At 51.0% G+C, this 13,024-nt stretch overlaps 1 protein-coding gene across 1 annotated transcript in view; it reads left to right on the forward strand.

Annotated features, from left to right (window-relative positions):
- RNF213 (ring finger protein 213) overlaps positions 1-13,024 on the forward strand; it is a 99,930-nt gene that overhangs the window by 60,334 nt on the left and 26,572 nt on the right. Inside the window, exons 35-46 of the mRNA XM_057501779.1 lie at positions 218-365; positions 499-637; positions 3,943-4,134; positions 4,940-5,088; positions 5,965-6,119; positions 6,970-7,179; positions 7,494-7,675; positions 8,285-8,405; positions 9,388-9,488; positions 9,604-9,786; positions 10,510-10,679; positions 10,780-10,879. Of these exons, the coding sequence (XP_057357762.1) occupies positions 218-365; positions 499-637; positions 3,943-4,134; positions 4,940-5,088; positions 5,965-6,119; positions 6,970-7,179; positions 7,494-7,675; positions 8,285-8,405; positions 9,388-9,488; positions 9,604-9,786; positions 10,510-10,679; positions 10,780-10,879 (1,850 nt within the window). The remainder of the gene's footprint in view (positions 1-217; positions 366-498; positions 638-3,942; positions 4,135-4,939; positions 5,089-5,964; positions 6,120-6,969; positions 7,180-7,493; positions 7,676-8,284; positions 8,406-9,387; positions 9,489-9,603; positions 9,787-10,509; positions 10,680-10,779; positions 10,880-13,024) is intronic.

Raw genomic sequence — 13,024 nt, forward strand, 5'->3', positions numbered from 1 at the left:
CACGGTCCCCAGGGGCAGCTCTGACCCGCCTTCTCCCGCCCTCTCCTGGTCGGTTTGGCTGGTGTTCTGAACCAGTGACTGGGTGGCGTGGCACATGCAGTTCCCAGAGGAACCGCTGGGCCCTGGGTGGGAGCACCCCCAGGCCCGGTCCTGGGGTCACTGGGCATCCCCCGCATGTAGTGGCGGAAGAGGACAGCCTGGTTGTCTCTGCCAACAGGCACAGATTGTGGACACCACCACCCTCCTAAGAAGCTGCATACAAAGTGCCGTGGGCATGCTCAGGGATCAGAGCAAGAGCTGCCAGCGCAACATGAAGCGGGTCGAGATCCTGCTTGGCCTCCTAACCGAAGAGGACGAGTTTAAAGGTAGGCGGCCCCCGTTGTCTCACCTGCAGTTCAGCAGCCACACCGTGGGAACCAGTTTGCCCTGGGCTGGCCCAGCTGGGGAGGGGCCCGGGCCCGCGGACAGGCCCAGCATGGCTCCTCTGCTCCTTTGCAGCCACGTTCTTACGGGTGTCCAAGATGCGCCTCTATGTCCTCTTAACGAAGCAAGAAGAGAGCTACATCTGCAACATGAAGGAGTGGGTGGTGAGAGAAGCCTTGAACCTGGACGCTCTCCAGGAGGCCGGCACCTTCAGGTACCAGGACGAGGCCCCCGGGAGGGGTGGCTCAAAGGAAGGGGCACCCGGACGCTTCCCTCGGACCTCTGGGCAATTCTGAGGGCCAATTGGTTTTTTTCCCCAACTAAGCACAAGGCGGTCTGGGTGGCTGTGACATGGGGTTCGTTGGACTCCTTTTTGTACTTCTGTGTGTGTTTAAATTTTTTCATAACAACAAAAAGGAACAACATCTATTCTTGTAAGAAGCAAAGGTCTGCTGCCAGCATGTCCGCACCACAGAAGGGGCTGTTGCGGACCATGAGATCGAGAAGGCGACGGCAGGGAGGGAAGAGGAATTGCTCTCCCAGGCCTGCAGCTGGATGTTATTTGATAATCAGAAAAATAAGACCCTGGAGTATTCATTAATTGTCCTCCACCCTTTTCCTGTGAAACCTTGACACTTTCTCAGGGCTGACCCTTGATGGTTCGGGGGAGGAGGGCCTGCTCTGGAACCTGGGTCAGGGGTGGGGGTTCAGGGCCTGGTTTTGCAGGGTCCTTAGACCCGTTACTTTGTCCGTCTGGCCCTTGGTCTCTTAATCTCCAAAGGGTGACCCATCTTGAGGCCCTGCCCGGGTCTAATCTCTGATTGCGTTCCGCCTGGGGGGTGCCACGCCTGTGCCGACAGCAGGAGGGAACCTTGGGGGCAGCGCAGTTGCTTGGAATGTGTGAACTTACTGGTGCCGTGGGAGCTTCTTCTGTTTTTTTCTCTAGTTATCTTTACCTTCCTTCCTAATATACTTCCTGAGGAAGGAATTTTATAAGATCCAACTCGAGCCGACAAGGAGCTCCATTTTCCCTGGGTCCTCCTCATGGATTTTTCCGAATACTTAATTTTACACAAGTGCTTCTTAAAAGCTGTTTACCCTCATCACAAGTCCTTCAGCTACTGAACGTCCCGTCGGCCCGGTGCTGAGAGCGGCATTTGCTGCAGCACCAGACGGCTACGGTGGCGTCTGAACAGCACGTGGATGCGGCATCAGAGCTGCCCGTGTGGCCCACCTGAAACAGGTGTCAGGCACTGTCACAAGACTTTGGGGAGTAACTGCTCCCCACCCAGGGGGTTTGGACCTAAGTCATCTGCCCTCTAGGGATTCCTCAGTCCAGGTTATGATTGTGTTTATGCTAGGGTTTTTCAGACACCCCAGGTCTGCACACCTGTCCGGGTCCACCTGCCCTGTTTCTCCCTACAGCCAGCCATTACTCTTACCTTTCTAGCACCTTCTACACTTTTTCCAGTTCTGCATTGTTTTCCTTATATCAAGTAATTGCTGATCATTAGCTGCTTTATGTCCTCAGTAGACGTTTTTTTTAATTACATTAAAAAATAATAATTTTGGTATCATTAATCTACAATTACATGAAGAACATTATGTTTATGTTTACTAGGCTCCCCCCTTCACCAAGTCCCCCCCACATACCCCTTCACTGTCCATCAGCGTAGTAAGATGCTATAGAGTCACTACTTGTCTTCTCTGTGTTGCACAGCCCTCCCCATGCCCCCCACCCCACATTACACATGCTAATCATAAGGCCTCCTTTCTTTTTCCCCGCCCTTATCCCTCCCTTCCCTCCCATCCTCCCCAGTCCCTTTCCCTTTGGTAACTGTTAGTCTATTCTTGAGTTCTGTGATTCTGCTGCTGTTTTGTTCCTTCGGTTTTTCTTTGTTCTTATACTCCACATATGAGTGAAATCATTTGGTACTTGTCTTTCTCCACCTGGCTTATTTCACTGAGCATAATACCCTCTAGCTCCACCCATGTTGTTGCAAATGGTAGGATTTGTTTTCTTCTTATGACTGAGTAATATTCCATTGTGTATATGTACCACATCTTCTTTATCCATTCATCTACTGATGGACACTTAGGTTGCTTCCATTTCTTGGCTATTGTAAATAGTGCTGTGATAAACAGGGGTGCATCTGTCTTTTTCAAACTTGATTGCTGCATTCTTAGGGTAAATTCCTAGGAGTGGAATTCCTGGGTCAAATGGTATTTCTGTTTTGAGTTTTTTGAGGAACCTCCATACTGCTTTCTACAATGGTTGAACGAATTCACATTCCCACCAGCAGTGTAGGAGGGTTCCCCTTTCTCCACATCCTCGCCAACATTTGTTGTTGTTTGTCTTTTGGATGGTGGCCATCCTTACTGGTGTGAGGTGATACCTCATTGTAGTTTTAATTTGCATTTCCCTGATGATTAGCGATGTGGAGCATCTTTTCATGTGTCTGTTGGCCATCTGAATTTCTTCTTTGGAGAACTGTCTATTCAGCTCCTCTGCCCATTTTTTAATTGGATTATTTGCTTTTTGTTTGTTGAGGTGTGTGAGCTCTTTATATATTTTAGATGTCAACCCTTTATTGGATCTGTCATTTATGAATATATTCTCCCATACTGTAGGGTACCTTTTTGTTCTATTGATGGTGTCCTTTGCTGTACAGAAGCTTTTTAGCTTGATATAGTCCCACTTGTTCATTTTTGCTTTTGTTTCCCTTGCCCAGGGAGACATGTTCACTCAGTAGACGTTTTGAGTTCTCTCCAGGTTCTTGTGTGCTGTGTGTGATAAAAAGCAAAGTATTTCATTTCCATCTTTTCAAACTGAGTCTGCATTTTTCTTCCCAATATTAATTACCAACTGGTGGATTTCTCATACCTTACCACAAGCATTTTGAAATGAATTGTAGTTTACTATCATGTAGAAACATAATCATAACAATAAAGCATAATGCAGTTAACATAAGCAATAGAATTTGTGTGTGTGTGTGTGTGTGTGTGTGTGTGTGTACATACACCCAGACCTAGTGTAAAAGCCAGCAGCTGCCACACCTAAGTTCTAGATAACGTACATGCTTTCCTGTCTGACTCGGTCTGGAACAAAATAGCTTTGGTCTCCCCTTTATTATATTCTGTCCGCAACTGTTTTTTTTTTCCTTAAAATAACAATTTTTTTCCAAATGCATTTGGTCACTGTTTTCTTTATTTCTAGAGCCTAGACGACTTGTTCTAAAAAGTAACTCTCTAACAAAATTAAGCAAGTTCCACTTGGCCTTTTCAGGAAACTAACTACGGTTTATCAGATGTAGAATGAAGGTCCATCCTGGCTTTGCTTTTCATCTTAGCCATTTCGGTTAATGAGTTTCTCTTCTGAACTTGAAAACTATGAACATGTCGATCTATTGCAGCAGCTCTAGTGCGGGAGTTGGTAGGCACGATGTTTTGTCGCTGCCGAGGAGGAAGGAAATGTTGGGCTGCTAACCTGGACCGGGGTCTGCCTCTCCCTGGCTGCAGGCACACCCTCTGGAAGCGGATCCAGGGCGCCGTGACCCCTCTCCTGGCGAGCATCATATCCTTCATCGACAGAGATGGCAACCTGGAGCTGCTGACCAGGCCAGGTGCCCCATCCTGGGTACGGCCTCTGTGGATGTTCATTTTTCGTGACACTAAGCTTCTGAACATTCCTCTTGTGGCGAATGATACCAGGTGAATAGAGGACCTCCTTTTTGTGGGAAGGGAGGAACCTCGCAACACAGCAGCAATCTTAATATGCTGTGCCAACTGTTTGGTGAAGTACAGGTGTCAGTTTTTGAGTTGCCATTACCTCGGCTCTTTTTGCCGCCAGAAGGGTCAGGGCGCTGCAGCAACAAAGGGGAGCTCACTGCAGTTCTGTGAAATCTGCTCTAGTCTCTATTTTCCTCGAGTCCCAGCCTGCTGAGCCCCCGTTAGAGAGCAGATTGCCAGCTTCAGGTCGGTCTGTATGGGGGAAGCCACCCTTAGGGGAGCTGTCTGGGTGCCTTTCCTGCCCCTCCTCCTGTCCCTAGGCCTGCTCTTGTGCAGGTCGAGCTCAGCTAGCTGGCCTCCCTACTTGGACGTCGGGGGGTTTGATTCTGGAGTGTCGGTTGATGAAGAACCGACAGGTAAATGGAATCCCAAATCTCCAGCAGAGACATGCCCTTAGAAGGGCCATGAGAGCAAGAACTCGAAGTCGAGTTCCCTGTGTGTGCGTTCAGGGCGCCGGCCCCCACGCGCCACACGGCCCGGTTCTGCCAAGCCTGGGAACCTCCTCGGCCCGCCCAGCCTCGGATTGGTTTTATTTTGTCTGCAAAACAAAGAGATGGCCCAGGTCGCCCTGGAGTTCCTTTGTAAGCCTGGGCTGTGAAGCATTCGGGCGGGCTGACTAAGCCTCAGGCACCTGGCTCTAGACCATCGAGGCGCACTGGCCTCGGGGTGGATCTTGTGTCTTGAGACGTCTCCCTCACTGTGTCCTCTGTCCTCCTTCGCCTGGTAGCAGATCCAGAGGTGAGATGCCGTACATCATGGTGCAGAGCCACATGAACCTCTCCTGGGACACCTGCAGCAGCGTCCCGTTTAGCTGGAGAATCAGGGACTATTTGGAGGAGCTGTGGATCCAGGCTCAGTACATCACAGGGGCTGAAGGTGAGCCTGGGGGTCCGGTGGAGACGGACGGGTCCCGGCAGGAGAACCAGTCCCTCTGCCGTGAGCTGGAGGCTCCCGTTCGGAGGCTCCTGTGCAGCCGGGCTGCTGGGACTCGGGAGGTGTCCCCAGCCGAGCCGTTCTCAGCAGCCATCCGTGACCGTCCACACTGAGCTGCCAGGTCCCTCCAGGACCCCCAGCAGTGCGGTGCTGCCACGTGCCACAGAGCTTATAGGCCACGGGCATTATAGGAAGCTGTAACAGTGCTTTGGGAAAAGTCATCTTTTGTACATGAAATAATGTTTTCAAAATTTACTTACAGTTCTGCCTTAAAAAAATACAGGTCAAAATGCTTGAAAATGAGCTTACTTTCCTAGGCAAGCATTCCACCGCTTTTTCTGCACAAACGTGAAACAGCCCCTGTCCTGAGGAAAGAGTATTTCCTTTTTCAGGGCCACACCCTGGCTGGCCCTGCCCTCCAATGGTGACACCCGCTGAGGGCGGGTCTTCTGGTTTGAGCAGCACGTGGCCCCAGCCCCCCAAGAGCAGCCCTCTCGTTATTGAATCTCTTGTACCCGAGGGCTTCTGAGACACAGTGTGACCTCAAAACCTGGTCTGTTTCTGATCATTTTAGCTGTTTGGAGCTAGCGAGGCTGTTTGTGACTGAACTTAGTTTCTGCCCTGCCTTTATTTCTGTTGTCCCACTGGAAAAATAATGTGTCTAGAGATGATCATAAAATCTGCGAGCTTCCAGTCAGCAGAAACTTTGCCGCGTACATTTACAGAACGGCCGCCTTTTGCCAAGGAAGCTGGGCATTCGGGATGTAAGGGGAACATGGGGCTGCCACCTCACTCAAGCCGTTCCTGGTCTCTCTGCAGGGCAGTTCAGCAAGTTGGTGGAAATCTTCCAGCAGACCCCGCTGGGCAGCTTTCTCGCCCAGCTCGGTGCACAGCAGCAGGCAGAGCTGCTCCAGGGCTACTTGCAGGACTTCCTTCTGCTGACCGTGACAGTGTCCTCTCAGAAGGAGCTGCTGGTGAGCGCCGCTCCGGGCGGAGGGAGGCTGTCACGATGGGGACAAGTCTGAGGAGGACACGCGGTCCAGCGAAGCGCCCGTGTTCTTAGGGATCAATAAGGAAACCCCGTTTTTAAGAAATGGGTGACAATTATAAACCAACTGTTAACAGAATAATTATATAGACATCCAGAAAACGTTGGCGAAACTGTTCAGCCTCACTGGTAAACCAGCAGAACATGAGCAGTTTTTAGACACTGTCTCGGCTGTCCACGTGACAGAACTGATTTTTAAAAAGGCCGGAGTTCTTCCATTGCCGACAGCATGGGGCACCGGCACAGGGCTGCTGGGAACCTGCCTGGCAGGGTGACCAAGAACCTTACCAATCTGAACGGGTGATTCTGTCCTGAGACATTACTGCAGATGTGGCTAAGTAGTTTATGCACAGGAATGTTCTTTTCAACTTTATTTCTAAGATCAGAAATAGAAAACAATTTACTTGTTCAAAAATAAAGGTTGGACAAATTAAAGCATAGCCATTTGATTGATTATTGTGCAAGCATTAAAAACCATGGTGCTCTTCAAATATACTGAGTGATAAAAGAAATGCTTGCAGTGTTAAGTGAAAAAAATGAGAAATACACTGTGATCCTGATTTGGGGACAGCAGCGGGGAGAGGTGTGGTTATGAAAATGCCTAGAAAAGAGAACACCGAGAAGTAAACTAGGGGTAGTGATGGTGCGTGTGGTTTTTAAGTTTCTTTCTTGTCATTTTTTTGAATAGTTTACATTTTCCAAAGGGAAAACATTTGTGTGTGTGTGTGTGTTTTGTGATTTACAGACACACAGTAAAAGCTTGTTTTTGGTCCCAGGTTTTGCACATGGCTCTGTCGTCCTGCATCAATCAGTTAAAGGCGGAGCAGCCAGAGCAGGAGCTTTCTTTACCATGGGTGCACCTGGCCTACCAGCATTTCAGGAGCCGGCTGCAGAACTTCTCCAGAATCCTGACTATCTGTCCCCAAATTCCACAGGCTCTGTTCAGCCCGGAAACCTTACACGACTATGGCTCTGGACATGAGTTGGTATGGCCCCCCGATGGGGACAGTCAATGCCTTCAGCCCGGGCCTGGCCTGCCTTGGTCGGGTGGGAGGCTGCTCCCAGGGCCACCCTAGAAGGGGGAAGCTTGTGGGCTGTGTTCCGGCTGGGGACTTCCTCCCGGGGGAAGCTCAGAGCCAGTAGAGCACAGCTATAGCCAGTATCTCTTTCGTCCCAGGACAGCTGGAGCCGAGGGCCCGAGAATGCCCCAGGCCCACCGCCGGGCCTCTGGACTCAGGGTCCGGAGCAGCTCCCCTTCCGTGGGGCTGCTCAGTCCTTGGCCTGTCCTCTGTCTCCCTAGATTCTGGACATCTATGTAGCCATGGCTTGTGCTGAAATGCTGATCAGAGACATCCTGAAGCCCAGTCCCCAGGCCTGGCTGCAGCTCGTGAAGAGACTCGCCATGCCGATGGAGCTCCTCTGCTCGGATGGGTACACGCAGGGCAGCAGGAGCAGGGCCACAGCCATCATCGGGGAAGTCAGGTGAGGCCCAGGGCTGCCGCATGGACCCCCCACACGTGCCGGACGGGGGTCCTGGGCACATGGGAGAGAAAGGCGCAGGCACTGCTACCACTGGGAGGGGACCTTTTGCTCACGCACGGCCACCTGATCCCCCGTCAGGTGCCAGGTACCATGTCGACACTAGGGACATGGAGAAGAGGAAGGCTCTGCATTCAGGGGTGCAGGGAGTACTGGGGGTATAGGAAGGCAAGTGGTCACTGCGAGGCACAGGAGAGAGTCTGTGATGGGGCAGCTGGAAGGGACCCGGCGGGACGGCAGAGGCAGGCCCTGCAGAGAGGCCAGCAGTCAGGGCAGGCTTCCTGGGAGAGTCCTGTGCTGGCCTTTCAGGGCTGCAGGGACCCACCAGGCAAAGGCTGAGGCTCAGGATGTGGGACCCCAAGGCAGGAAGGAGCAGGCTCTCGAGGTGGCAGAGGCCCGGTGGCCGTGGCCAGGGCCCTCTGTGTGACTCCACCTCTGCAGCTGAGCCTTTGCTTATCTTTGACCTCCTGTGCGGGGAGCTGCTGCCCCTCACTCACTCCTGCCTCAGGTGCTTTGCCCCCGGCTGAGCCAGTGACTCTCCTCTCCTGACAGAACCCACTGGAATCGTATTTTTTCCATCGCTCTTTTTGTGGAGCATGTGCTCCTGGGGACCGAGAGCCAGCTTCCCGAGCTGCGCCCGCTGGTCACCGAGTACGTCTTCCTGCTGAGCAAGGTGAGTGCGTGGCCGGCTTCCTTCTGGGATGGAGACAGCGAAGCATCACCAGATGTTTTCCCGCAGGGTGGTGCAACCCCTTACAATCAGCTGCTGCTGATTTTATCTAGAAGTGCAAAGGAAAGTGGCTTCTTCTCAGAGGCCACTGCAGGTCAACGTTTAATTGCGTGACGACTTGTTACATGCTGGGTCAGGGTCTGTGGTTCAGGGTTCCAGGGTGGGAACAGAAGCTGGCCGTGCAGAGAATGTGCTTCTAGACCCTGGGAGGCTGAGGGCCCGGCCCCACCTGGGCTGGACCAACAGCCTGGCCAGAGCTGCCGACCACTGCCACGGTCAGGGGCGGGATGCATGAGAAGGCCACCAGGGTCCTGGACCTCTAAAGGCAGTGCTGCCGGTGGACCAGGGTTGCAGGGAGCCCCTGTGACTCTGCCGCATGGCACCCCGATAGGCTTAGTGATGCATAGGGCGGTGCCCGTGCAGAAAAAGTCCCTGTGTCTGTGACCACCCTTCAGCAACCATGGCCTCTCCTTAGAGGCCGGCCTCTGCCTCACTCTGGGTGTGTGACGCGAGCATTTCTAGCAGCTCTATCTGTGATGTTTTGTTTCTTTAAAAAATGACCAAAAGCAAATATTCCCAAACACCAAGATTTCTTACACTTCGTGGTGGACACACAGATGGTCGGTCCCTGTGTGGTCATCTAAACTGCAAGAGGCCTCATGTGGGAGGAGGGGTAGACTTTCAAAGAAAAGGAGAGGAAGAGGGGAAAATCGTCGAGTTGAGAATGCCATCCTTCTGAAAACAGCAGAATCACAAAGGGCCCCAGGTTAAGGGAGCTGCTAAGCGAAGGGCAGGGCGCTGTCCTGCACGTGCCGTCCTGCGTCCAGCCTGGGCAGGGTGCGCGCATGGGCGCTGTGTTGCCCTGGGGGGAACTCCGCCCGGCCTCCAGCCAGTCACCTCCCTCCTCCCCGCCTTTCTCCCTCAGTGTCTGGAGGAGAACTCTGACATCAAGACCCACAGGCCTTTTGTGGCGGTGATGACCACTCTTTGTAAGTGTAAGGACCAGGCCAGCAGGACCTTCTCCAGGTGAGATCTTGGTCTGGCTCCATGAGGGAGGGAACGCATTCTGAACCTTTGGTATTTTTCTCTTCTTGCAGCCAGCTTCTCTGCATCCACACTGACCAGCCCTGTTGAATTCTAGGTTTGGGGTTCAGCCATGCCCCATCTGCCTGGAAGACGCCCAGGATCCTGTCTGCCTGCCCTGTGACCACGTGCACTGCCTGCGTTGCATGAAAACCTTGCTCACCCAAGGGGACACGAGGTGCACCCTGTGTTTAGCTGACTTGCCAGAAAATTTCTCTCCAGTGGTTTCCCAAGAGCACAGGTAAAACACCCTTTCTCCTAAGAAAGCGTTCTTTTTTCCTCTTCCTCTTTTGCAAATATAGTATTCAGAATATAAACTCACAGTATTCATAATATAAACTATTGAGGTGAGAAAACCTGACTTGAGAGAACTATTCTGAGAGGTTGCTACTTACTGGCCTTTATAAACACCTTTTATAAAAAAGGTGAGCGAGAGAGTTACTCTTTCCCAGGACACACCTGCATATGGATTTGGGAGACAGCAAAATTAGAGAAAATAAACCAGCAAGTTATAAATGAAATAAAACTATCACAAGAGACCCAAGGAGTTTTGAGCAACTGGTTCATCCTGTTGATGCATAAGTGCCGTTCACGTCCCATGACCTGAAGCGAAGCTCGATCTCCCCGGGCAGGAGCTCTGCGGGCTTGGCCGTCCTCAGCTCTGCTCAGTCTTCTGGAGGCTCCTCGAAGTGGAGCCCAGGCGAGCCAGGGGACAGGCTCATTGACAGACTTTTAGGATATTACGGTCTGGCTGGTCCAGATGATCCGAGTGTCCCTTCCTGGAAAGAGAGGCTTCTTCACACTGTTGCAGTTTTAAAGACCAGCTCTAATCAATGTAAATAGATACTTGCATCACTGTACTTACAAAAACAAAAAGCTGTCTAAAGCCCCAAGCGTTCTGTGTGGAGGGATTCTGGAACACGTGCTCTGCACCTTCTGACCGTGTTTTTCAACCATCCCCAAGGAATGCCATTGAGAAGCACTCCTGCTTCCGACAGCTGTGCAACAGTTTCTTCGTGGACCTCGTTTCCACTGTGTGCTTCAAAGATAACTCCCCACCGCAGAAGAGTGTGGTTGATGATCTGCTCTCTTTACTCTTTGTAAAAAAGGAGTTCTTAAGAGATGCTTCCCAAAGTAAGTTGCTCTCTTCTTACAGACCGACACATTCAGAGCTTCGTCTCACTGTTGTATGTCTGATACGAACAAGGAGGTACGTTTCTCTTTGTGTCCTAAGGGTACCGTGAACACACAAAATCTCTCTCCCCTTTCGACGACGTCGTGGATAGGACCCCTGTCATCCGCTCCGTGGTCCTGAAGCTGCTTTTGAAGTACAGGTGAGCACTGTGGACCTGGGGTTTGCCCCCAGAAAACCTTGGTTTCTTTGCTCCTCGTTGCAGACTTTCCTTTGCTGCTGGGCATTTCTCAGAAGACTAGTGTTCATGTCACTGTGGGGGGGTTTTTTCAGGGAGAGAGCACCTGGTATGTGTGTCTGTTTTGGCTGTGTGTTTGACATCTTCACGTACAGGCAGATGAGCTCAGCCCAGCCGCAAGCATGTTGTTAGGAAGAAGAAAATAGGTGGTGGGAGAGGAGTGGGGTGGTGTGAAACATGGGCACCCGGAGTCAGAAATCTGTGGTTCCATCCTGCCTTTTGCAGCTTTCTAGTTTTGAGATTTGTAGGATGGGAGCTTGGAATCTCCCTCACCCTCATTGTCCTAGATGTAGTCCACATTTTGTTTCAGTTCTTAGATGTCTCTGATTCTATAAAGGGACAGAGAAGCTCATGTGGTGCCCAAGCTCAATGGTCTGGTCAAATTGTGCTATTACAGAAAATGCTTAGAATGCTGGTCTGTATTCAGAAGGCATCTTTCAGAAGATGCTTGGATATGGAGCCTGTTGTCTGACTTGATTGTGTGCTTAGGTGATGGCGAAATCAGGACGCTGGAAGGAGAGTTTGGACAGAAACAACCATTACTGACTTCAGTGTCCACAAGAGACTCAGTATGGAGATGAGGTTTAGGTCTAAAACGTGGGTCTGCTGCATTCTTGCTAGACAGAAACATTTTGCTTTTTTCCAACATGGCTGAAATAGTCTGTTCATACAGGATTCCTGAGGATTCACCAATCAAATGCTCTTACCATGTCTTTCTACAGAACTAGCATCTTGCTGTACTTTAACAAGGCTTTTAAGGCATATAGGTAAAGAGTTAACTTGAAATCTGAAATGAACCTCTTTGGATGTTAAGTGGTTTTTATTGATTTTGAAAAATGTGTGAAATCTGTGCTCATTTGAATTTCTTTGCTTAGAGAAATGGCCATGTCATTGTATGTATGCGTGCATCTTGACATAGTGTAGATGTGATAACGTGAGTAGAAATAGTACTTACAAGGCAAACATTTTGCTCAGAAATATTAAGGACTAAACATTATGGAACTGATAATAAGATAAACATCTTGAGATGTAAACCACGATTTAAAAATCCGCCTTGTCATTCTCTGGCTTGAGAAATACTTGCTTGTGTCCTTTACTCTAGCCGTTGGGGCACTTCTGTGCGTTAGAGGCTGAGCAGGCTGGCCTTGGACAGTCTGGAAATGTGCACGGCGGCTCTCCGGTCCAACCATGCAACAAAGCAGACCTGACCCCACGCGGGGTCCTCGCTGCTCGGGCTCTGGACCCATGGCGGGGCGCCACCACACTGTCTGGCCGCACGGCACCCACTGGCTGTGGGCCCCTGTGTCTGCCTGGGACAGATGGATGTCCACTTGTAGTGGGGCTCTTGGCGCCAGGCTGCGGACCTCTGGGCAGCCCAAGGCCAAAATGATGTTTACAGCACCAAGCTAGCACCTGGCCTGGACCTGCTGCTGCCCGTGTGGTTGCAGAGGGTGTCCTGCCCCCGACCGCCAGGCCTGGTGTGCAAAAGCCGGTAGCACCTGGCTACTGTCACTTAAGGATGTCCTTGGGGCTCTAAAAAGGATTGATTTTACTAAATATCCTCCCTTGAGGATGTGACTTTTTAATATTCTGTCAAAATGGGAAGTGCGCACAAAACCCTCGCTGCACCCCGGGCCTCGTCATCACCAAGGGGCGGCACGCGGGCGTCTTGCATTCTGTGCTTGGCGGACCTCTTTCTTCCTGGGGTATGTGTGCCTGGCTGCAGTTACGTGGCCCCAGGTGTTCAGCTGGCCTTTTCTTGAGAACAAGTGAAGTGGGCCTGTCACATCGAGGGAAACCGGTGGTGGTTGCTGGTAGTGGTAAAATTCAAGCTTTGAAGCAAATACCGACATCTTGGAAAACCTATACCCTCCACCATGAGCTGGTTAGCTTTTAATGGCATGGGTGGTGATACTAATGTGAGTTTTTAAAAAATATACTGTAGAATAAAAATGTGTCAACACACATATTTGCAAGATCTGTGTAGCTCAATGAACCAGTGTTTTCCAGATGACCAGTGCTCGATGTCACAAAATCATATGCTGGTTG

The sequence above is a fragment of the Manis pentadactyla genome, chromosome 4 (assembly GCF_030020395.1).
Source record: "Manis pentadactyla isolate mManPen7 chromosome 4, mManPen7.hap1, whole genome shotgun sequence".
In the NCBI taxonomy this organism is placed as follows: domain Eukaryota; kingdom Metazoa; phylum Chordata; class Mammalia; order Pholidota; family Manidae; genus Manis; species Manis pentadactyla.